Source organism: Pectinophora gossypiella, chromosome 9 (assembly GCF_024362695.1).
Source record: "Pectinophora gossypiella chromosome 9, ilPecGoss1.1, whole genome shotgun sequence".
NCBI lineage: Eukaryota > Metazoa > Arthropoda > Insecta > Lepidoptera > Gelechiidae > Pectinophora > Pectinophora gossypiella.
The window spans coordinates 4,095,192-4,120,295 of record NC_065412.1 but is presented as its reverse complement, the minus strand read 5'-3'; the positions used below and the strand labels follow the sequence as shown (position 1 = coordinate 4,120,295).

Sequence of the window (25,104 nt, the reverse complement as noted above, 5' to 3'; positions counted from 1 at the left end):
TAAGGTTTGAATTTAGAATGAGTTTGTTTTAGTGTCTTTAACTAAATTATGTTTTCTTATTTGATATTGTTATTAAGTAAAATCGATCGGTCTTTAATTGAGTTATTTTTCATACCTTGATATTTTTTTTATTATTAATAATGCATTCGCTAAAGGTGCATGTATCACCCATCATCCTCTCCACAAACATGCATAAGGGGAGTGTGCTCTCAACTACGTCTTTAGTTTGCACGAGTTAGACCTCTCCATCTATTTTAAGAAAAACAATACATGCCCTAGTTCACTTCATTGAGCTTAGGATTCAACACCACAATAAAACATTTCTTGATCGTCTTTCATTGTAATATTTGCTACTACAAAAACACGTAACCGCTACAAGGTTAACTTGAGCACTGATTATTTCGTCCTTATCTCGTTCATAAAAGTTTTACGACTAGTCCATTACAACATAAAAAAAAATTGAGAATAGAAAAATTGGGAATCGCGTGTATCATTGAAAAAATGCCGCTGTTGAATGAGATTACTAATGTCAACCTACAGAGTTCCGAACACTATCAAAGATACTGTTCTATATTGCACTGATTGGTACGTAGTGAGTAGGTAAATTACATAGACAATTATTATTGCCTTTGTCGAATTTTTTCTTCCATGTGCCTATCATTCACGAATAACGATAGCCATCGGCTGGACTCACGGACAAAAGAGTGTTTCTTTTTATATCTATTACATACTACAGATGGGAAGGCAACAGATGGACTAAGGCTGTTACTGAATGGTGGCCAAGGGATGGTATGGGATGGGATGATATCGAGGCAGACCGCCAGCCCGGTGGTCAGATGACATTGTGAGGTATGCCGGAAAGCAATGGATGAGACTTGCACTGATCGGAAGGGATGGCGTGAAAGAGAGGAGGCCTATACCCAACAGTGGGTGGATACAGGCTGAGTAGTTAGATAGATAGACATACTACTGTTCCGAAAAGCGAATGTTTACCTACCTAAGCATTTAGGACATCTGTTTTTAATCTACCAACTCTTTACATAGTACAAGGTACTTAACCTAGCTAAAATAATATACAATGTTATGCGCATATGTTGTAATAAGTAAATGTTACTCTCTCAGTCGCCTGGTTCAATTAATATCAAACTTGTATAGAACCAAACGTCAAACTCACATCTGAACCAGTCTATGTTTAAATTTATAATGCAACACGCCCTTAGTGCACTAGTGAAGTGACGTAAGTCATGCACAGGAAACTTGAGAAAGTGCCCAAACTTGGTCGGCAAGTGTGTTATACATTTATAAGTCCCCTGCGTCAGTTTTAGAGGTACGTGTATGTATATTATTATAAACTTGTTTTCATAGGCTGTGCCCTAGGAACTTGGACAAATTAACCAAAATTTAAAATAAAAACGGTATAATGGGCGTTTGGTTTAAGTTTCATACAAGACAATTAACCCGGCCCCAAGGGGAACAGAGTTATCTTCTCTACCCTCCACTGGGGCAATTCCTTGCCGCTAGTGGTGGGTGTCTCTTACTTCAGTAGGCCGGAGTGAGATGGTGTGTTGAGTTCAAACAGGGACCCAACAAGAGCTTGGCTCTTAAATTAATGATGATCCTTCTTCTTAGTGTAGGTTGTGAGGTGGAATAAGTAGATTTTGTACTAACACAATCTTGATACACAAAATTGAATTCGAGTCCTGTCTTTTTCTCTTATTCTATCGTGCGGGTTGTGGGTATTACCTACCTTATCAACCCTGGTGTCACTGGTCTTCATAATAATCAAGGGGGCAATTCAATAGATGAATTGACAAGACAAAGGTCTGTGCAATAAAGGTGAATGTTGAGGCTTTATATAAATTTCTGATAACTAAAATTGTTTTAAGGGTTTCAAGTAGGGTCTGAGAATAATCGGATCGTCAAAACTTTTGGGTTGCCAATCGGATACCTACCAACTTTACAAGGTACTTAAAGTTATTGAAAGCCATCGGAAAATTATAATGGTAAATTCGATTTAAATATAAATTTTAGAAAAACCCTTACCTACATTTACAAGTACTAAATGGTATATAATGATTAATGATCCAATCATAAATTTTAAAACAAAATCGGCATAGAAAAGCATTTATTGTATTGCATACCCCCCATCCATCCATAGGGAAGGCCCGTGCCCCAGCAGTGGGGACGTTAATGGGCTGGTGATGATGATGTATTGCACTACAATTTAATAGATAAATCTAGTGGATACTGGATCCACAAAGATATGTTCATAATTTTTGCTATTATTGAATAAGTCCCATCTCTTCAATCATTGACACACATCCGTGGGAAATTAGAGAAATTATTAAATTATTACAAAAAACAGTAGGTACTATCTCTGGAAAATTATTATCATGTTTATTCAAATGATAATAACAATACTACCTAGTGGAAATAAGTTACTTTTGCGATGTTTGACAAGTAAATAATAAACAGTACCGCACACAGACATGCATACGTCACATATCCAAGTAAATAACAATTGGATTAGTGCAAACCAAGTGAAAAGCTTGAGAACTGTGTTAGTTTCTTTCTATGATTGTTCTCTCATGTTATCTCTTGTACTTTCCCCTCCATAAAACACCACTTTCTCAAAATGCATTTCCAGTAACTTTTCTTTCATTTAACTTTAATTTTACTCATGATATTTCATGAGTTTATTTCATTCAAAAAGGGAAGTTGAGAAACTAAAATCACGCCATCTAACATATTATACTTATTCCACTTTACTGCACTTACAAAGCTACAAACGTCGTCCGTCAGATGGCGCACTCGTCGACCCTTCATTGAATTTGACAGCTCCCCTTCGCTTCGGACGCACACGAAGGAAAGCCAGTTCGGTAATGGCCGCCACCGCGGAGGCAGACTCGTATCGCTCGTGCCAGTGCGTCGGTGACTGGTTGTTTACATTATTTACATCTCAAACCTAACCAATAAAATCACTGTGACAAGTGTTTTACGTGTACTCTTGTGTTAAGTGACAAGTAAATAAACAAATAAGTGTGTGTAAAAAGTTTTTCGACACCGCGATGAGCGGCGGATCGTTCACGCAGCGTTGAAATGGGAATGCATCGGTGTTGTGTTGTGGTGTGCTAATTGGGAATCCCTGGCTAGATGCTGGGATCTAGAGGCACGATGTGTAGCCGGCAACACACACAGGCTTGTCTCAACACGTCCCTGTCTATAAGACAGGAAATCCAGAGGTTCGAGAGCGTGCATCCCTCAATATACGCTCTGTATGACCTCGTGGAGCTGGTACCGGACCCGCTACTGGCTCAACAGATTCGTGACCACGTCGTGGCTATTGAAGGTTCGTGCGATCTCTATTGTTATGGTCCTTCGCTTTTGTTTACATTCATAAATGGTCCGTTTCTAAGGAAACGGACGCCGTTTTGTAGCAGATAAATATTGCCACATCGTATTGTTATTACTATAGGTACTGTTTAATATCTTTTTTTATTATATTTGTAGAACAGCTTTTTCAAAATTTGCTTAAATATTTTGTTGCTTTTGTGCTTATATTTATTTTATTTTACTTATTCTAATATTTGTAGAATATGATTTACAAGAAAATAAAACCTACGCCTTACAACTGTGGTATTGACTATATCTATCATTTATTGCGTGTAGTTATATCTACCTAATCACGTCTGTTTTAATTGACCAAGCTGCCTCCTGCGGTTGTGTAAACCTTATCAGCATTATCTAACTCTAGACATCAGTATCTATTGTACTGTAAATACCATACGGAATCTATAATATTGTCACAAATTCACAATATGCGCATGTGTCCATGCGTTCCCATCAACCGAATGATGGACTAGTATAGTAAGTGTCCTTTGCTTTCCATATCAGGTTGATGGATACGGTTCGATTTGCAATGACAAGCACGACCCTCGTGACGTTCCCTCAAATACCAAGATGACTTTTGTCACAACTTCCAAAGTCTGAACGGAATTCCAAGTCATTTATCTTCCACTGTCTTCCATGTTTAATTTAACTTTCCAAATTAGAATGATCGATTCGCAAAAGGTGATCAGACTATGTCGCATTGTGAAATAATGACTCAATATAAATTTATCGTAGAAACAGTTATGTTGTTTATAAAGTATTAACTTAAAAAAAATATGTTAACGGTAATTTTATGACGCAAAGTCACGAATGCATTGCGACTTAATTATCGCTCTAGACAAAATTGCAGTCCATTTGGTCGTAATGTACAATGTTTTGCTGCTATCTATGCAACATCCATGCAACTAGTATCGGTAAATACACCACTTTTCTAGTTTCATATATTTCATAGCAGAATAAAAAAAACTTGCTACAAAAATCTTGTCCAAAGATAGGCAAGGGAAAAAAATGCAAAACAGGACACTTGCAGAAATATTTTCCACATTAGTCAAAAACAGAAAATATAATAAAAAAATATATAATACAAAATTTACTGTTACTAACCCATTATCTCATATACAATTATAACATAAAACTACGTGACTTCTTAGTTGAACTGCGAATGCCCATGATAATTAGTTTTTTCCAAAAACCATGCACGGATCGAACAAGTACAATACAGTACAAGAGGAAGTTGTTACAACAAATATCCTGAACAAAATAACAAATCTGTACGGAAACGAAGAACCATTATCAATTACTGTACTGTAAACATGAATAATAATGAACTATTATTGCAATGTTTATCAGTGAATTCAAGGACAAATGTCAAACTGATTTGCAACTGTGAAGTAAATACAACTTGACTTTCAAGTATTAATGAAACGTTTTAATATAAGCAAATTAACCTTACTCAAAGTAAGTCAATTGTGTCAAAATAATTCTGAGTAGTTATGGTAAATTACATCACTGAGCACTGTTCAATTATTAAGAAAAAATAATAGCCTCTGGCTCTACCAAATGAAGCTAAATTAGAGGCCGTTTTCCCTCAGCCACGCAAGTGTCGGCTTTACTTACGATCTTGACATTTAGCTGTTGCATGATATTCATTGTCTTACTTCTACACAAGTCGGACAAAAAACTACAATCTGTTCATATCGCACCATGTTCAACCAGCGGTAGAAAAGCAAAAAAAAAATATATCTTGGCCAAGACTCAACTGTATTGTGTAATCCCTTCTTTGTTCAAGCCATTGTTATTAAATGTCTCTCGTTTATAACTTCCGTAGCAAGTGCATTTTTATCGTGATTTATAGGCAATAGTTCAGAAACGTTACAAACGTTGATCACGTTGTTGGTTTAAAGAATTCTATTAACAAAAAAAAACGACTTCCTCCTATAAGTACAACCTCAAAAAAAGTTGTAAGTTTGTTCAAGCGTTACCAATTCCTGTTAACTATTAAAACTGTCCATGCGTACTGAAGACATTTAAGAAACTTATTACTATGACTAATGTTCGATAATTTATAAGAAGTTTATTAATAGTGAAAAGATATAGGCATCATCGGCAACAAAAATGGAATAATTTGAATTTCATGTTCATGTACGATTTTTAATAACCTTTCCACCATTACACATAGCTGAATTATTACAAGCGTCAAGAAATGTAATCCATGCCCAACCTAAGCTTTAATATCAGACATTCCACTGTATCATTTATCCTTGTCTGAACGTCTTAACCCCTCTGCTATTTGACATACCATACCTACGAATAACTAATTAATGTCAAATTTAATGTGACTGGATTTCATTTCTATGGAATTCAGTAACATCGGAAAAGGGAAAAGCAATTAATCAAAATTCTTGTTAAATGGAAAGAAACATGAAATTAAAAATCGAAGAATATCTATTTGCAGAATACATATATTATGTGTTTAGGTATGAACTTTGACAATAAGAACTTTGACGTAATTGTATATCCAGTCGTATCACAACGTTGTTCACATAAAATGTCAAGAATACCTATTGACAATAACCTCTTACAAAAGTTGAACAACTGGAGTAGGAGACTCGACACCGAATTACTTGAAGACGTCAAAACGACCAAACCAGTTATAAAACCACGCACGCTTGACCGCAAACTTGATTACGGAAAGCAAACCAGATCAGATTTTGGCGTGGCCACGGTCAATACAATATATTATCTAACAGTCTTGTAAAACTGTAGATAGTGCAATAGTATCATCAGAACATGTTGTTCAAGTTTACTAAAGAGGAAATGCGAAGTCGTGTGTTAGGAACAGAAGTTATGTGTTTTAGTGTTGAACATTTGTTAATGTAGCCACCAAATATAGTGATTGTAATGACTCTTCTTCTTCTTTTTTGCTTACGGTGGTTTTAATAACTATGATGATACTATTAAAATTACACAACTTATTACGAAAGTGAAAAAAAGGATGTTCCTTTTATATTCTCTACATTTAAAACTTGAATGGTTTTATAATTGAGTACAAGATATAACAATACCAATTGAATACTTTCGCTCCAAATACTGTGTGTAAATTAAAGTTTGTGAGACTAGATCTCGCGTTTGAGGTATTGTGTGAAACCTTATTATTTACAATAGCATTAGTAACTTACTACATCCATTTATATTTCTTTTTATCTCTAGTTCCGATCGGACGTTGTCAGTGAATCAATAATGCACAAAGCGTCAGTACTGTTTGATCAGCCGTGTATTTGTACACTGTGGTCGGTATACCATGAAAAATTGAACGCAAATAACAGTTCGTGCCGCTATCGATAGTTTTCAGCGGTGTAATGATCATTCACTATGAATAATGCATCAGTTTTTTTAGCCTCGCGGCATTTATTTTAGTTGTGAAACACTGATTGTGATTGGTAACAAAAAGTAATCTTCGCTATCTATTCGTAAAACATGCATAATTTTAAAAGCTACTTACTATGTTGCACAATTTTTTATCACTTATATTACGAAAATAACATTTGATTTGAAAGTGTTACTTTGAGTGGAATGTAAAAAACATCTTTATGGTGCTATGTTTAAGAGAGAGATAAAAATATTGTCAGCACCCTCACTATTTGTATTTTTTTAGTTATATAACTCATTATCACTCAACACTTGGCGATCGTATCCTTATCGTATCCTTATTATATATTAACCTACCTACCTGTTGCAATACTATATAATTAAGGCTTTTCAGAAAATAAAGACATTATTTATATTTAGACTATAATATAGTTGTTCTCCTCTTGCGGGGGTCTTATTATTATCTATATAGAGTCTTCTATTAGAGTCGATTCTAGCATTGCGTGTCTTTATAACTGAAACTAATAAATGCGATTATTTTTTGTACACTTTGCGACATCGACCAGATGTTAAATTTTTTATTGGCCGTACAGATAAAGACACATACCAGACATGTGTTGATGTGTTGGATCTACTACTTATTATACCTTGGCCCGCCCACTGAAACCACTATTATAATTTACTCAGATCATTAGTGGTTTCTACACTATTAATACAAATGCCTATCGATTCCATGGCTTATAAACACACATACTAATATGAACGTAAGTTATTCACACATTTTAACAAGAGAATAGATTGATCGCCAAGTGTTGAGTGTACAAACTTCTTTAACATCGTTTATCTTCATTGTCACTTTCTCACATGCTAAACTGAGAATAACTTCGACTTCGATTTTTTTTTGTTATTTTCAAAAACATGTCTGGGTCAACCATTTTCGATAGCGATACGGTTCCCCACTTATCACGTTGGTCTAATAGAAAGCTCGGTGAGGTATGGGTACGAACCAAGTACCTTCTTGCGATTGATATACCTCTGACTACAATATAGTCGTGAGCTTGTTATCTTATTGTTTTATTAACTTAAGATCGTGTCATAATTCAGTATAGACTCTGACGATCCTTCTGTGAACCTTAAATATCATAGAGCATGTTGAAACTAACCAACGTTCTGTAGGTAGCAGTGACGTAAAATCCCGTAAATTGCCCGCATATTAAAAAGTTCAGCAAAGCCATTCTACAACACAAAAGTGTACATAAATTCACGACGTTAATCCTTGTTAGAAGTCTTGTTACTAGACTCTTCAGAAGAAATACTGCTACCTACATTAAAAAATTAAAAAAAAATATATTTAGCAACATATAAAACCGAGTATCATCCTTAAAATACGAAAGTAGTAGCATTCATAACACCTTTTAACCTAAAATTGTAAATTTATAATATGGTTTATTACTTTCATTTATCCTGTTACTAATGCGTCTAAGGATGTTGTGTATGTAATAAATGTTTTTTGTCCCTCTCACTAGCCATTAACAAATATATTTTATGAATGCGAGAACCTGTCAAGTAAGTACTCAAAAAAAGTTATATTAAACATCTTCATGACATGCACATGTGATGTAAAGAAATCTACGTCGTAGTGGCATCTTATCAACAACAAATTTATTTATATCCAGCACTGAAGCGTGTTTATTGTAATGTTGACTAATTTGTTGGATACAATTCCACGATTACAGTCATTGAGGAAGCCAGTGGATGGACGATGTGGATGTAAACGTGTCAAATTCAAATTCAAAATATCTTTATTCAGTAGGTAACATAGTTACACTTTGAATGTGTGTATTATTTGTATGTATTATTTCACAGAATAAAGGTCCTGCATTGTTCATCTAACACACTGTACATAAAATATATACGGCAAATATTGTGAACTGTAAAAAAAGCAGTTCATTCTTTTTACAAATCGTTGAAATTTAACGTCAAGACACTGACATACTATAAACAAATGGACTCACATTTGCTAAGGATTGTTCGTAAAAACGTCGGGACTGTAAATAAGTATACATTATTTTAGTTGTTATAGCTGTTCAAATAAAATGCAATACTTATCAGTTGTTCAGTGTCGTTACACGCCGTTTCTGGTGACAAGATGCACTGCTGACACTTTTTTACAGAGTTTGGTTGTCTATTTAAGAGGTCAATGCGTCAAGTTGATTAACTATATTTACTAGAAGTATGTTTACGACTTTCGCCCTCAAAGAAACTAAATGTCATAGAGCTAAATTAGTACATCACGGTTTTGCAGTAGCATCTTACGAACACAAGTCGACCATGTGGGTGGCTCCTCGGGAATACTCATCTACAACAACGTTATATTTTCCATCGATCAAATGAGATGGCGCTGTATTCTACACTCTATGCCTTTGAGTGAAGATCTTCGTGTTGTTCGTGTGTTTGTACAGACAAAAGTGACACTTTTAAAGGATATGAAGGCCGGTTCTGCCCACGTGCTTTGAACTGAACTTTATTATACTACACACCCAAACATTTAACGTAGTCTTTTCGGATAATTTACCTCAATATACGGACTTTATTGGTATAGACAAGGACATTTACGATGTTAATAAAATACATGCGATGTTAAGAAATGTTTAGGCAAAGCATGACACTGCAATTATGACTTTTGGTATCCTCAACATAATTTACGTTGCTAAAATTACTTTTAAGTGACATTTCTTATAATGGTGATCTATGAGACGGTAGAGGACCATGGTAGTCTATTTAATGAAGCCAGACTTTTGCTTAAATATGTACACATCGCAAACGAAACCACGAAAAGAAAAATACAATGAGTCTTTTCGTAGAGTTTAACGAATATCAAGGACGCGATACTCACGACGTATGGCGATAACTCCTTCCTGGCAAAAGATTGTACCTACAGCTACGTAATTTAAAACGATTTCATATCTTATCAAATTGCTAATCGACTGTGTAAGGACGTTTGCGGTCAATGACCCCTTTTTGTTTTAAACAAAACATAGTGTGAGTATCAAGGCCAATTTTTATACCTACGCATATTATTACGTAATGTAGTTTGATTGATTACTATTGACCGTGAGATAAGTTATAGAAATTAAAGCTTTGGCTTGCGGCCATTGCTATTTAATTTTACTACTAGTTAAATTGGTTCTTCATTATTTTACAATCTGCATTCTAGTTGTTTATTTTAACATAATCCGCCTTATTTACTAAACGAAGATAAAAGATAAAGTTTAAAAAGTAGTCCGTGTTATGAAAGAATGCCCCGCGGCAGCAGCGTAGTGTCGCAGATTCTAAATAGAATTATTATGACTTGTCAATTAGTTGATTAAAATCCGTGGAGACGCATCTTTGTTATAATTTTCATACATTTGGTTTACATCCTTCACTCCTGAATTGAATCATATCATAACATTAAATACAGGGTGTTAGTGACATCGTAACGAATACTCAGTGGGATGATTCAGACCATGATTCTGAGTTAATATCAAGTGGAATTTTCCGTCGCAAAATTCATGTTATTTTTTTAGTTTTTTTAAATTATTTTCAATTCTATACTTTTGCGATGGAAAAGTCCACTTGATATTAACTCAGAATAATCAGCCGAATCATCCCTCTCAGTATTCGTTACGATGTCACTTACACCCCATACAAGTACATACAGTAGCCATACAAGTAGGTATGGGTGTTAGTGACACTGTAACGAATACTGAAGGGGATGATTCAGACCATGATTCTGAGTCGATATCAAGTGGAATTTCCTGTCGGAGAAGTCATGAAAATTTTAGAGCTTATTTAAATTATTTTCCGTTCCATACTTTTGCGACGGAAAATTCCACTAGATATCAACTTAGAATCATGGCCTGAATCATCCCTCAAAGTTTTCGTTACGATGTCACTAACACCTTGTATAAGTAAGTAAACAATTTGATCTGATTATTTGCTTATCGCTCAGTTAAAAATCATATCATAATTATGAAAATTAAATGAAAATGTTATAAGTAAGTACCTATTCAAATATAATATTGAAACTACACAAACATTTTATCAAAATTGGGTAAATTTGTGGCAGCTGGTGCATACTACAATAAACAATTGTTTTATCAAAACATGTGGAGCATCCTCTCATCCTGCTAGTATGATACCGCAAGTTGAAATCTGAAATGCCTACAGAAATATGTTTGTAAACTGACTCACATCACTGAAGCGGACGTGTTTGGCATATTTTCTCAGATTATACACAAATTCCCTGTTATAATTGAAATGCTCCGCGCAACATTAATTTTCGTTGTTGTCCTAACAACTGTCTTTTTTTATTGAAAGTGACGCCATTTTGAAGAAAAGTAGATGATATTATGAATAACAAGCGTGAATAAATCGATGTGCCTATTTTTTATGAAAGAAGCGAAATTACGTAGTGTAATATTTATGGCGAGGTATTGTAAACTATCGACTATTTAATGTAATACTTGTTGTAGTTATCAAAATAACTACTGAAATTATAGCTAGTTCTCCATGTAAATATTGAATTAAGGTATCATTTAGTTTATTCTCATACATCTTATTATATTTTTGAATTCAACATTCTCTTCAATACCGCAATGATGATGTGCGATGGTTTAAAGTTCTTTTATGATGCCTCCCGTTAGTTGTACTCTCGGGCACAACGGTATCTAGCGATTTCACACTTCGGAGATCACTCAAACCAGCAGTTCCAGTCTTTCACTCTTACCATCTATAGTTCTAATTTCCAAAATTTGGACTTTATTCTAGTAAGTACAATAATATTCGTTAGATAGAATAGAACAGTGTCTTGTAATGATCTGTTTCTCCCGCCTCGTTTAGGATTTAATGTGATCGAAATTTTCTAGATTCAATTGTTTCATTATTGTATTCATTGGTTCGGAAATGTATCTTCGTGTTCATAGCTTAATTTAATTCAATTTTTATGATTGCTATGCATTGATCAAGCAGCTTTGATAAATTAAACTTTTTTATTATTCAAATAAAATTAAAACTTTGTTTTTACCTAAAAATTCTATTGTATCAAAAATGAGATATTTTGTTGTACTGAACGCTTGGAATTCTTTCACTTCAAATATTTTTATAAGCGAAATTCGAAGCAAGTAAAATTTCACTACCTACTCAAATATTCGTTGTTTCTTTAGTAAACGTTATTTCAGAATCTATTGTTAAAGGAAAGGAATCTTCAAAGCCTTTTGTAGCGTCTACTCGTAGGTTTATTTGTTTAAGAGCGGTTCTCTTTGTAACATGAGAATTTCAAAGACTAATTACGGAGCACGGGGAATTGCAGCTCGGAGGAAAACTCTATAAATGTTAAGGAAAATCAAATAACAGGTAAAGAGGAACGTTTGCTTGGGTACCATAGAATTACTTTGTGAGTTTATTAGGCTGAAAATTGCAGGCCAAAAGATGAACGGGAAGCGCTGTTGATAGATAAGTTATAATATGACGGTGTCGCAACATCTACGATATCAAGTTGAAAACAACAAAGAGACTTAACTAATAGTATACAGTCAAAGCTTTTGGGAAACGTGATTCTACAATAATAGTTCTTAATTCACTCACTGATTTGATAAAAAACCAGTATTCATATTAAGCATTGTATGTATATGGTTTGTTTATATTAATACCTATTGTAAGGAAATCCACTTGAACCAACAAGAAAAAAGTCACCTTGAATGCATTCTGGAAACTCTCGCTACTATTGTATTCAAAATTCTCATCCCATACTCTCCCTTTTTAAAGCCCAATTATAATATGACCACTTTCATCGACTTTAGTGGTTCTATATTCATATCTAGTTCTCAATTGTCTTGTTAAAACTGTGAGAATAACTATTGTTTATAATGTGAGTAATCAACGATAAAAAGTGAGATTTTCTGTTGTTTTGACTAGTGACATTGTTATCGTATTAGCACTTTTATTCATTTTATTTAGGTAATTAGCTGTTTTAAAAAAACTGGTACCATCAGCTATATAATAATTATCATAGATAACGTAAACAGCATAAAATTATTTCTAATAACTACTTTAAATAAAGTTATGAGAAACAGTTAATTCTTAACGGGCTTTCTTATCACCGCACACTTACCTAAGTACACAAGATTTATCTCATAATGGGTTCGTTCGTAACGATTATACTACAGCTATCTAGTTCGTTGACCCCCGCTTTTATCATTGACAATACCAAAAAAGATTTGTATTAAAAATATTGACCTTCTCTCCTGTTTGCGTAATTGCATGAAACAGGTTTAATTGCCCATTAAATATACTAGTAGCCAATGTTGTTAATACGTTTGTCTTGATACAATATGAGCACAATATATATCAACACACAACACACAGACAGATAAATATATTAAGTTTCATAGCAATAAAATCTAGTACTGAACACCGTCATTTCAAATGCCTTGAGCTTTTAATAGTTTCACACAGGTATCATACAAACAAATTCAAACTTAAAATAGCTTCTTAATCAAGTCTTTATACAGTCAATTCAAGTAGCTCACATAGAATTTTCATACCCAACCCATCAACTCACGATTTGTCAAATGACTATTCATCATGCCTGCCGTCTACTGAATATTTATTCCCTTCGCTACGTTATTCATACCAATTACATAACTGTATTAGTTGATATCTTTTAACATCATAATGGACAAGCCGTCTCCAATAGGGAACTCAAATGTCACTTATAAATTATCGGGTTTGAAGATGATCTGATTAATTTTATGAATAGAATGATCTAGAATAACAACGGTCCTCTCTTTAACAGTTAAGATTAATAATCTTAGTTCTCTCGTTCATTTCTAAAGCAAATTCACTGTTCGTCAACTCTATTCAATAGTTTGCTTTGATTAATTTCCTTTATTCTATTCCATAAATTAAATGATAGTGATATTATTGTGAGTACCTTAATGTCTTCACTATCTATATTCCGACAACTCTCAATCTCAGAAGCAAGTAAACCAGCTTAAACTACTTAATTCGCCACATCCACAGTTACCACATATGCAGCATAGTAAGTAGCAGCATGAGCTAATCTATGGTAGTGGTCCCCAGAGTTCCCGTTGGAATATTTCCCGATGACATCACGGACCACATTTATCCATTTAACCCTAAATTGGCGAAGCTTAAATTAGACAAGCAAGTTCATAATGACATTAGTCAACCTGACCTAAATTCTTAGACGGTGAATCAGATTTTATAGATTTGTATCATTTTCGTGAGATATTTTCAGCCAACGACATTCTTGGGAAGGATAGACTTTTGATGCCCTGAGACGGGAGACGTTTATTTCTGCTGAATACTTTGTAATTAAATTCTAAATAATTAATTTGCATTGTAGTCTGATTCGCTTAGGAAATCCTTTGATAGTTTATTTACATAGTAGGGTTGTTTAACTCCCGTTTATGCCCCAAACTGAAGCTAGATTCCTTTAGGGAATTAGTCTACTGCAAACTGCTTTTAACATACATTAGTGTATGTATTATGATTTGTGTCTATTACTCACTCTTGTTTACTTTTATTAGTTTGCTGATATTAACTGTGTACATATTTATCTTACATATGTTTACAGGTGTTACTACTAATAATACTTTACTATTATGTCGCAGTAATTCAATGAATGGCTTTGTACAATGTATAGCTAACTATTGAGTATTGTGTTGTTGCAATGGAACATAAACTCTTATTGAGTCTGCCGTCTCAAAGTAGGTTCTATGTGATAAATACAGCAACTTTTTATGGACGCAATAGAAACTTGCTCGGTACGGTCGTTCCCTTTTCTTTCTTAAGCTTTTCTAAGTTGATCAAGAAAGGATTTTGCATTTAAATCGTATAGTCTTAGAATCGTAAACACATTTAAAGTGAAACACCCTGTGGTGTTAGTGACATTGTAATATCAAATGGAATTTTCCGTCCCACAATTCATCATGTTCTTTGTGTTTTAATTATTTGAATTATTTTCAAATTATTTTCCATATTTTTGCGACGGAAAATTCCACTTAATATCAACTCAACCATAGACTAAATCATCCTTAAAAGTTTTCGTTACGATGTTACTAAAACGCTGTATATTTAGGTCTATTCAGTTTCGTACTACACAATAAATAGCATTCTTACTATACCACTATAGGTATAGACAAAACCTCGCTGAGAAGATCAGACGGCGTGATTGCTATAACATTTTATAACCTAGCTAATGGGCAAAATAAAATATACGATACCACGAAATTGCGATTTTACTGCGGATTCGGTTTACACGTTCGTTACACGAACAACAAACGTAGAGTAATGTTCGAAACGTAACGTTTTGTTATTAGTATCTCGGTCTTGTTCGTGTCGACCCAAGTCAAATATTCTCTCTGCTAACCCGACACCTAAATTCTAACAACGTGTAACATAGTACAACGTATAGGATAATATACTTTGAAACAAAGACGTGGCAACATGGCGAGGTATTTAATTAAGCTTGCTCTAAAATTCGGGGCAGTATTAACATGGCTCACCCTCCAGGCATGGGGTGAGCATACCTGTCTTTTGTACTCTTGTTAGCATGTGAGGGTTATTTCAAAATACATTAAGTATCATTAAATGTACAGTAGTCAAGGTTGAAATCGATACAACTCGATAAAAATAGTGGAGTTCTTAACAACGGAATGGAAGAAACGATATTGAAAAATATCTCGCATAACAAAGTAAGAGAAAAACAAATAGTAAAGAGAAAATCTGAAAGGACCTAACTTGACAGACGACATACAACGTGAGACAACTGTGACAACGTCTTTTTAAATAGTTAATTATTTTGAATTTCGTTACCTACTAACTAAAATAATTTTATTTCAACTGCTGTTCTTTTTATTTTATATTTTATTAAACATTTTATGACGATATCTATCAATGTCAGATTCTTTGCCTAGTAGTCTAGCTCAATATCACCAATTAAAAAAAGAAGTTTCTTAACTTAGACAATAGAATTAGACGCTTTATTTATACTCCACTCAAATCTGCCATAATATTTTCTTGCGTTACGGACGGTAGCAACTATACATGCAGCCGCTTCAAGCTGCTTATCGTTTACCAGTCTACTGCTCAAGTGAATAATTTCAATCGGCTACACCGCTTGAGGGTTTATTTTGGCAACGTTCCAACCCAGCGTCGTTTTGCGCCAATTTTGATGAGTGTTGGGTGTTAAACATTGAGAGGGTCATCTCGGTCTATTTTAAGTATAAAGTTCAATAGCTCCTGTTAATTTTAGTAACTGTTGTGATACATGGCGAAAAGGAATTCAGACGTCGCTTTACAATAATATCACCTCTTTACGACCTGTAGTCGTGATCTTAACATAACATAACATTATAATGTTATGTTTATATTGCTCTTGTGAAACCATTTTCTTATTCAAGTCGATACTAAATCTGTTCTTATTGACGTCCGAAGTACTATGGAAGATATATAATACTTACATTGACCATATGTTGGTATTACATATACAATTGAAGTTTGATTATATACACTATAAATTTAACATGAAATGTACATAATAGGTTGAAACATACTTAAGTACAGTAAATTGATATAATCTTATATTTCATATTTAAGCTATAAAAATAAGAAACAACAAAGCAAAACAACTCTATAGAAATATCAAAGATGTAATAACGAAACAGGACGATAGCCTGCAAATCGGCCAAGACACAAAGGTGAACAACTGACATTTTGTCTATACGGTTATTGATAAAGGCTTAGCAAAATGTCGCGATACAGTTTTAACGACAGAAATGTAAAGAGCGGGATCTAAGTTAATTCCCTGAGGTACCCTCTATTGTTGTAATTGTTTATTACCGACGCAGAAGGGTTAATGCTTTATTTTCATGTGAGCTTGATGAATAGACAATGCCCATTTCGTAAGCAAAATTGTTATGATCCGTATAAACCTCAGCTTTATCACCAACGTGCTTACTTGAAATTATCTGACATCAAAGGATTCATAACATTTTCCTTTATGATTTGTAACGTTACATTTCATATTTGTTTTGCCTCTCGCTGAAAATGACTACTTTTCCAGCTATCAATCTCGTGTCCAATTAACCGGGACAGAAACTTTATGAAATATTTTTAAATAATGCAGCAGCATTCACATTCATCTTTCTGTTTTTAGTATATTTATGTAAAATTTCTATTACCAAAACGTGATCTCAAGATATCTTTAGATTAACGTTGTCCATAATTAAAGAAATCTATTAAATCCCGCTTATAAAAGTAACCGAGTTCCAAAAACGCTCGAGTGACAAATGTTTACGATTGTTATAAAGGCCTGCCCTGTGTTTTAACGCCCTTTTTACCCTTTATAGTGTTCATTTACAGTTTGATGGCGATTTGTATCGTCTCAATGTGGCGTTTTATGGAACGTTAAACGGCTAAGGGTTTTCGAGCACGGCCGAAAATTTTGGGATTTTGTAAAGTCGTTTAGGGAATACTTAATTTAGATTTGAACGTGATTCGATGGGGTAACTTTGTGTATTATCTATTAAGTGATAAGATCGTGAATAGGAAAGTAAAAAGCAAGCTATGTTTAGTACTCTTCCTACTCCAAGTGCTGCTCATTTAATTTAACGTAGTTCGTAGAATATTTATACTTATATTCGACATATTAGGGGTTCATTTCTTTTGTTGCATCAAAATTTTTTGCTACAACACCGAATTCTTATTAGGCATACCATACATTTAAAAACATTTCTCATTCCTGATGTTTGTTTCATCATCTATCCAATCTAGTGTATCCATTGTGCCTAAATTAATCCTGTCTGAGCTTAGTGTGTGGTTTCCTAAGATAATGCTGTTGATTTAATTTGATGTGCGCACTGAAAGACGGATGGTTGTTAATCTTTATTGGACAACTGCTGACGTAAATAGGTTACAGTTGTGGGTATATAAAACGATATACTGAAAGAATATAAGGCAGAAGAAGTTAAGGGTTGCCGAGTCTCATACCTGCTTCTGTTATTGACACAGTTGCTTTCGTAGACTTGAGTCTAACAATGACATATAACAAACGGTGAAATATATCTAACAATCGCTAAATAGTTGGTGTATATAATCAATTCTCAGTGTTAAGTTCAAGGTCTGCTGTTTCTCTATATTACTATAACAAGAAAGTGTCATAGGCACACATATAGTCATTATTTGAAAGCATTAATTCTCTTAACTAACTTATACCTACCAGCTTTTATCCAAACGCACCATCAAACTCGGGGGGACAAAAGTTTTTGCGGCTTCCTCGGATGGATTACTCAAGTGAAATATTTGTGTGAAGATAATGGATGGCCGGAATTCCCTGATCGATGCCCAAAACGCTTTAGTACTTTGGTTTATAACGCAAATGAAATTGGAAAATATACAATATTCAATTGTAATAGTATTGATTTTAATATAATTTCCAGGAACATGTCCAAGACCACGTTTTAGCTTCTAAATCATTAATCGTGAATGTTTCTTACTTAAATAAGATATTTAAGTAGATGCGGAAATGCGGAAATAGAGATATTACAATATAAAAATAATTATCAAAAGCTAGCCACTATTACTAAATCATTTTTTTTATTACATCAGACCTGAGCTAGTATTTTCACATTTTTTCTCAAAGCAAAGGTAAAGAAAAGACTTAGGTAGGTATCACTTTGCGACGTGGTGAGAAAAATGGATCGAAGACATCCCATTGTTAATTCAAGGGTCCTTACCCAAGTTTACGATGGTTGTAGGGGGACATCAACCGTACTTTTTATTATCTCCTTGTAAAGGAAAGCAGATGAGGCTTGACCTTCTAGTAAAACTCGATAGTAACCTACCCAAGGACCGAACGGCCATAGATATGTTGTGGATATACCACCAATCCGCACTAAACATTATGCCTCTTCCTTTTTGATGCGAACAGCGAAGGTTTGGAACTGTCTGCCGTCATCTGTTTTTCCAACTAGTTGTAATCTGGGAGTCTTCAAGGCTAGAGTGAATAGGCGTTTGCTAGGTAAGCGTGATCCACGCTAGACAACATCGTTACTTACCATCCGGTCAGATTGTGGTTAAACACGAACATATATTATCAAAAAAGTACTTTCCATAATACAATGTAACTAATCTACTACGTAAAAGAGAGGGTCCCGGGTCGCGATACTAGAAAAATTGCGGCTAAAATTCGCGCAAACGGGAGCATTTGTACTGTCAGTGTTCATTTTGATATGACACACTGTCACTAAATGTCACTAAATTACACTTATTTCCATATGTAACTTTATGTATAAAGTTACATAATTATAACTGTAGCTAACTGTAGTTAGCGACATCTAGTAACTCCATGATGAAATAGAGTAACAATTATACGACGGTTCCTACCCAATATAAAAAAGAGCGCCATTGACGAGAATTGGCGCTAAATCTAAATTATAATGGACATCATAATACTAATAAAATCAATACTAATAATGTATTAAAAATACGAAAGTCATGTCTGTCTGTTAGGTTTACCTGTGCAGATTTTGTCGAAAATTGGCACATAGACCCAGCGGGGACGAACTTATATAGTTCTTTCCAATTACTTTACTTAATGACTGAAGTCGCGACCGAAAGCTTGTCTTAATACAATATCACGTGTAAGATCTACAAATTAACCAAATCGTGTCATAGCAGCGTTCGTCCTTAATGAAACGTTCAAACGTGTATTCGTCTGTATTGTTTTCAAGACATGAATATTTGCACAGCATGAATCTCTTGCCTGAATGAATTACTCTTGTGTGTTCACATAACACTAAAGCATTTATCGCGAAACTTTTGGAATTTCAAGATAGTAGTTTAAAGCAAGGTGTCATCTCATCGTGTTTCCTAAACTTAAGAGAAATCAAGTTGTAAGAAGTGATTTGTAGTTAATATAAGTATAAATATTTTGTTGCTTGATGCTTGTTTTTGTGTATAATTTCTTCGTCTTTGGGGTTCAAAGTGAAGATATTTCTCACAACTTTTCAAACGGTTAAATCCAACGTATGAATTTCAAATACTCGTAGTTGGATCAAATGTGAAACGTCATCGTCTTTGCTTGAAGTGAAGTTGTCGCGAGACGGCGCGCTGCCATCCAATCAGCCATTCTGATATCATCGTAGGAATATGGTGCAAGTTAAGTTTGGTGCACGCGTAGCTTGAACATTTATCAAACCATACCGTATTACCATGCTATTTTAAATACAGGGCGTGTCATAAAAGTCGATAAAGGTATCACATCCCATCCAGATTTACTACAAGCGATAGGACTGCTAACGTGTTGATCAAATTATTAACTATCTTTACTTAAACCACGAACCGGACACTCCAAACAAAAATTCTTATCGTGTGCCGCCTAATGCTTAAGTAAGAGTGAGAGACAGTCTGCGCGCTGTCCTTCGTACTCCTTAGCGTTATACGGCCATTTAAGACTAAAGGAATACCCAGAGGGGGTGAGGTGGTGCTCGATACGAATAGGCTAGTTTCCAACTAGTCAAATCAGTTACTTTTTACTAAACGTCAAAACACCAAATTACTATGGATATTGTATGAAACAGCACAATGTGACGTCATAGAAAAACGTGATAAAATGTCCGACTTATTTTTACGTTTTTCGTGATTAAAATTCATAAATAAGTTAAATAGAAAAAAATAATGTTTTTCATTGGTTTTAGATCTGTCTTTATTTAGTAATCAGAATTCATAATTTATCTTGAACCTAGTACACGACCCAATTGATGCGGGCGGAGTGTTTACAGTTCTACACGTTAGTATCTATTCTTTATTAATAAATTATAATAATAAAATTTATTTCAAATAGCCTAATACACAGGTAGCTAAAAATAAATTTTACAATGTGTGGCTGTTTCAATTTTACACGAGGCAATTACTATTCAATGGCAATGAGTAGGTATTCTATGCTCAGACTTCAAACTACTTTTCGGTTTGGTGTCATAGCTAGCACATAGTTGGATTACAATCATGAGCGCTGACGTTGATAGATAGGTACCTATTATATTAATACCTAACCGTTTGAGTTATTCAAAATATTCTAAAAAAAATAACACATCGTCGTGTTATTTAGTACTAAATCGTTTTTATGACACAAAATAAATGGTTATTTACAAAATGTCATCGTCAAAATTACGAGCGCGGCCAACTTGATAACGAGAAAATTAAAAATGCAACTTCGACCCTATTCTGGTGAATCCGAAACTACGTTATGTAGTCAGGACAGGTGCAGTGAGGTAAATTTAGCGCGAAATACGTCGTAATTCCAGCCACACATTATGTAAACACGTATCTGCACTTTGAATTACATCCTAGATTTAATTTCTCGAGTTAGATAATGAAGGGGTTTAGACAAAGTATTGTCTCGGTCTAACTTCAAAATTCATGTTTCTGCGTTCGCAAAATGAAAGTAATTTGTTTAAGTACTGTTTAAAAATTTATAAAGATAGAAGTATTTTAGGACAAGTTTAGTGTTTCATTTTTAACTATATCGACAATTTCCAACGTGCTTTCCAATTGCGTGATTCTGATATGTAAATCTGGTAACGATTATTATCAAACAAATGAGTTACTTTTTACTTGTAATAAAATTAAATGTAATCAGAATAGGACTGTTTCACGATGGTGACCGGTACGAGCGGAGCGTGAACTTCTAAATTTATACCCGGCCGGGGAAAAAGTTTGACACCAAGTTTTTTTTGTTTACTTTATAATGGACCAGACGTTTGCATATACTACCAACGCAGAAGCCCAACTTTGTAAGTAATGGATGAATAATAAACAAAAGTAATGGAAGTTGTGAAGAAATTCGACAGATAAATCATCGTGGTGATTGCGTTTATATTTTTAACATTTCATCGATATTATAATTTTAACTCGCTTTTGTCTAAGTTTGGCTTCGTATAATATATGAATCTTATATTGTATTCTCGAATTAAATAATCTATATAAAACCTACCTACTACGGCACATTTCACACATTTGTCGGTCATAAAAGCTAAGGAATAAAGTCGAGCGATATAAATAACAACCCAATAAAACTTGGGTCGCCAAATACCGAGAAGACTCAAAATAAAAATAGAAACAATTTCCTAAAAAAAAGGCATACAGTAGCGTGAACACTGTCAACTTATGAACGATCAATTATAAAGTTGAGTGTTCCAATAAAACCACGCAAGCATTCACCTGAATTACTGACAGCGCGTTTCGTTACAATGATTTACAAAGCGCGGATTACCCACCGAGCCGCTCACGAACGCCGTTATCTCCGTTTGTTTAATTCCAAATTAACATAAGGGCATGAGGGAATAAACATTCGATGTTGTAGCTTTCCGTGAGACGAGGGTCTTGGAACTACGTCCACTTCTGCTCCGGGTAAAATACCGCACGCATTTTCTAGGTTAGCCTGTCACTTATTGACGACGATCCAACGGAAACCTATTCTTTGATAAAAATAAGTTTCACAACGCATTCTGGTTGGATATAGTGACGAAGAATGTACTCTTAAATCCTTTCATGTACATTGGGATGGAAAAAAATCATTCAAAAATAAAGTTGCCAATCGTTACATAAAAAATATTTCGTCATAAGGGTTAAGCATCTTCTCTTTTTTTGGGTTTATCTACAGCTTCTATTATCTCTTCCATAGTTTGGTGGCACTGGGGACTGTTTCGGTCCACCTCTGCTACATTTAAGGTCTGCTATTTTCGTAAACCATAAAGCATTAAAAAAGATAAAAAGTGCATCACTTCGCGACAATGATGTCATGTAGCGTCTGAAACAGACGTTTGAGGCGTATGATGATGATAAGAATGAACATGTTACCTCTGTAAAAATGTCTCAATATGACAACTCATATACCGTAAATATGTAAATAGTGTGCGTGCGTGTAATCGAGCTGATTTCATAATGAGCTGCTTTACTGTATATATATTTACACTGTAGTAAAGGCATCCGCTGTTACAGTTACATTTAACCACTGTTAATTGGAAAGTACGCAATTAGTAGAACAGATAAACTTCTACAAACATGGATGATTTATGTGCTTAAATCTGTTAAATGTAGATTTATTTGAGTTATAAACTGTAGAAGTAGGCATTGTCTTGAACTATGAAAGATTATAAGAGTTTTGTCATCAACAGTTGGTATCTACGTGAGAGTTGCTTTTATTTAAGAGGTATTTAAAAATAAAGACATATCTACAGAAAGCTTTTGAATTGACAGCACCATTATCGTATTAGTCTACCGTAATCTCTACTCAGCAATTTGCGTAATAAAAAAATATCTTCGAAATCATGAAAACAAACGTACACTGAAATGTTGACTGAAAATGAAAAATATTTGCAAAAGATGTTAAACGAAATCAGCAAGAAAAAGCTAAAACAAAATAAGTCAATTAGCAAAGCCGCCCCCTAGATAGCCTTTCAAGAGACAAAAGGTTTATAAATACGACCATCAACGGACAAAGGGCAAAAGACCGATCTGTAGGTAATTTTATTCGGGCACTCTTTGTAAGCTGCGCAAATTTCCAATTTTCACGAACTCAAACATTGAGCTTCTACAGCTTTTGTAGTCCCAAAGACGAAGTACATAAATAGATTTTGAATAGAATACATGAATAATAGTTACCTAAATTACTTTTATTAGTTCCAAACACCATCTTCATGCGGACTGTGATAAAATATTGGCACGGTAACTTTATCGCTTCTGACGACATGATTATGAGTATGTTGTTTTGTCAATTGCTGCCAAAATGTGAACCCAAATAAGTCAGGTCGTTCTGTCAAAATACGAACAAAATCAAACTTATCGATTTCGACAAAAAATATTGAATCGATCGATAACTTTATCACGTTGCGCATGTTAACCCTGCAGGTCTTGAAAAAGGTTGTCCAGATTCAGTCTTACATGGGTGACGTACCAGAACTTATACCACCACCAGTACCAGTACAGACTTAGGGGACATCTCGTCCCAGTCTTAAACTGGACCCAGGAGCGAGTTTGCCCTTTTCTAATTTAATTTCTAGACTGGGACGAGATGTCCCCTAAGTCCCAGTACTTATTATTGCTACTAACGTATTAAAGGACATACACATTTACCTATCTTAGCACCAACACATACAGTGGAATATTAGACACTGTGTTTCTACCCAAAACGAGTAGACAAAAAGGTCATAAGGAATAAAGTTCTTTATTTTAAAATTATCAACACGTAAAAACGTGTAAAGATGTCGTATATTACGTCAAAGTACAGAGTTATAATTTGATGTGTTCAGATCACGCAACTATAAGAACTACATGATTCATTTTCTCAAGCTATACCACAACATACACGCGTTACTGTTTCCCACCTTAGCACTATTTTATTTACAAATACACTGCTGTAGTTAAAACGATTCACAATGAATTTTATACAATATTAAATCAATGTTTTGTACCATGGTGGGCGGCAAATAATAGGTCCACGCACACGCTGCTTACCTATCGCATCAGACATAACTAAAGGATTATAACCCGATTTAAAAAAAAAGAGTAGTAGAAGAGATACACTATCGTAGTTATTAATTTACAAACATATCGCTATAAAGTACTTCACATTATTGATAAGTTTCTTTGATGGCAGACTAATACGAGAATGGTGCTGTCAATTCAAAAGCTTTCTGTCTTTATTTTTAAATACCTCTTAATTATATTTTATTCTTATTTTTAATATTTTATCTTCATTATGTCATGTCGACTTTAATTTTATATGTTGCTAAGGAAATAAAATGTCCTCTATTTATAGACGTAAAAGGCACAAGTTTCAAATTGAAATATACTTACAAAGAGAAAATTAAATCGAAAAAATCTGACTCGGACTGGACTTGAACCCGCAAGTCAAGATACAAGGAGCACGGGTGACTGCAATATCTTCAAATATACGAAAATCTTTCAAATATACTTCATTGCAACAAAATAAAATTAGTTACAAAAGCGACTTACTTGTAAATGGCAGCCTTATCGCTTCAAGCGATTTCTTCCAGGCAACCATAAGGTGAGGAAAATGTGATCCAGTGGCTGAGCGCTGGGCTCACGATCCGCAGTTTGGTTGGGACATTACAGGCTAATCACTTGAATGTTCGTAAGATGATCCGCGCGTTACATGAGTCATGTCAGGAGTCATTGGCGGCTCACTAATAATCCTGACACCAGGGTTGATGAGGTTGTTACTCCACCTTGCAACTGATACACACCACACGATAG

The 25,104-nt window shown here is 34.4% G+C and overlaps 1 protein-coding gene across 2 annotated transcripts in view; it reads left to right on the top strand.

Annotated features, from left to right (window-relative positions):
• Nucleotides 1-2,891: 2,891 nt before the first annotated feature.
• The window catches only part of LOC126369372 (centaurin-gamma-1A), a 255,711-nt gene continuing 233,498 nt past the window's right edge, over nt 2,892-25,104 (top strand). For both annotated transcript variants that reach the window (XM_050013736.1, XM_050013735.1), the window contains exon 1: nt 2,892-3,349. In XM_050013736.1, the coding sequence (XP_049869693.1) occupies nt 3,154-3,349 (196 nt within the window). In that variant the 5' untranslated portion in view covers nt 2,892-3,153. The remainder of the gene's footprint in view (nt 3,350-25,104) is intronic.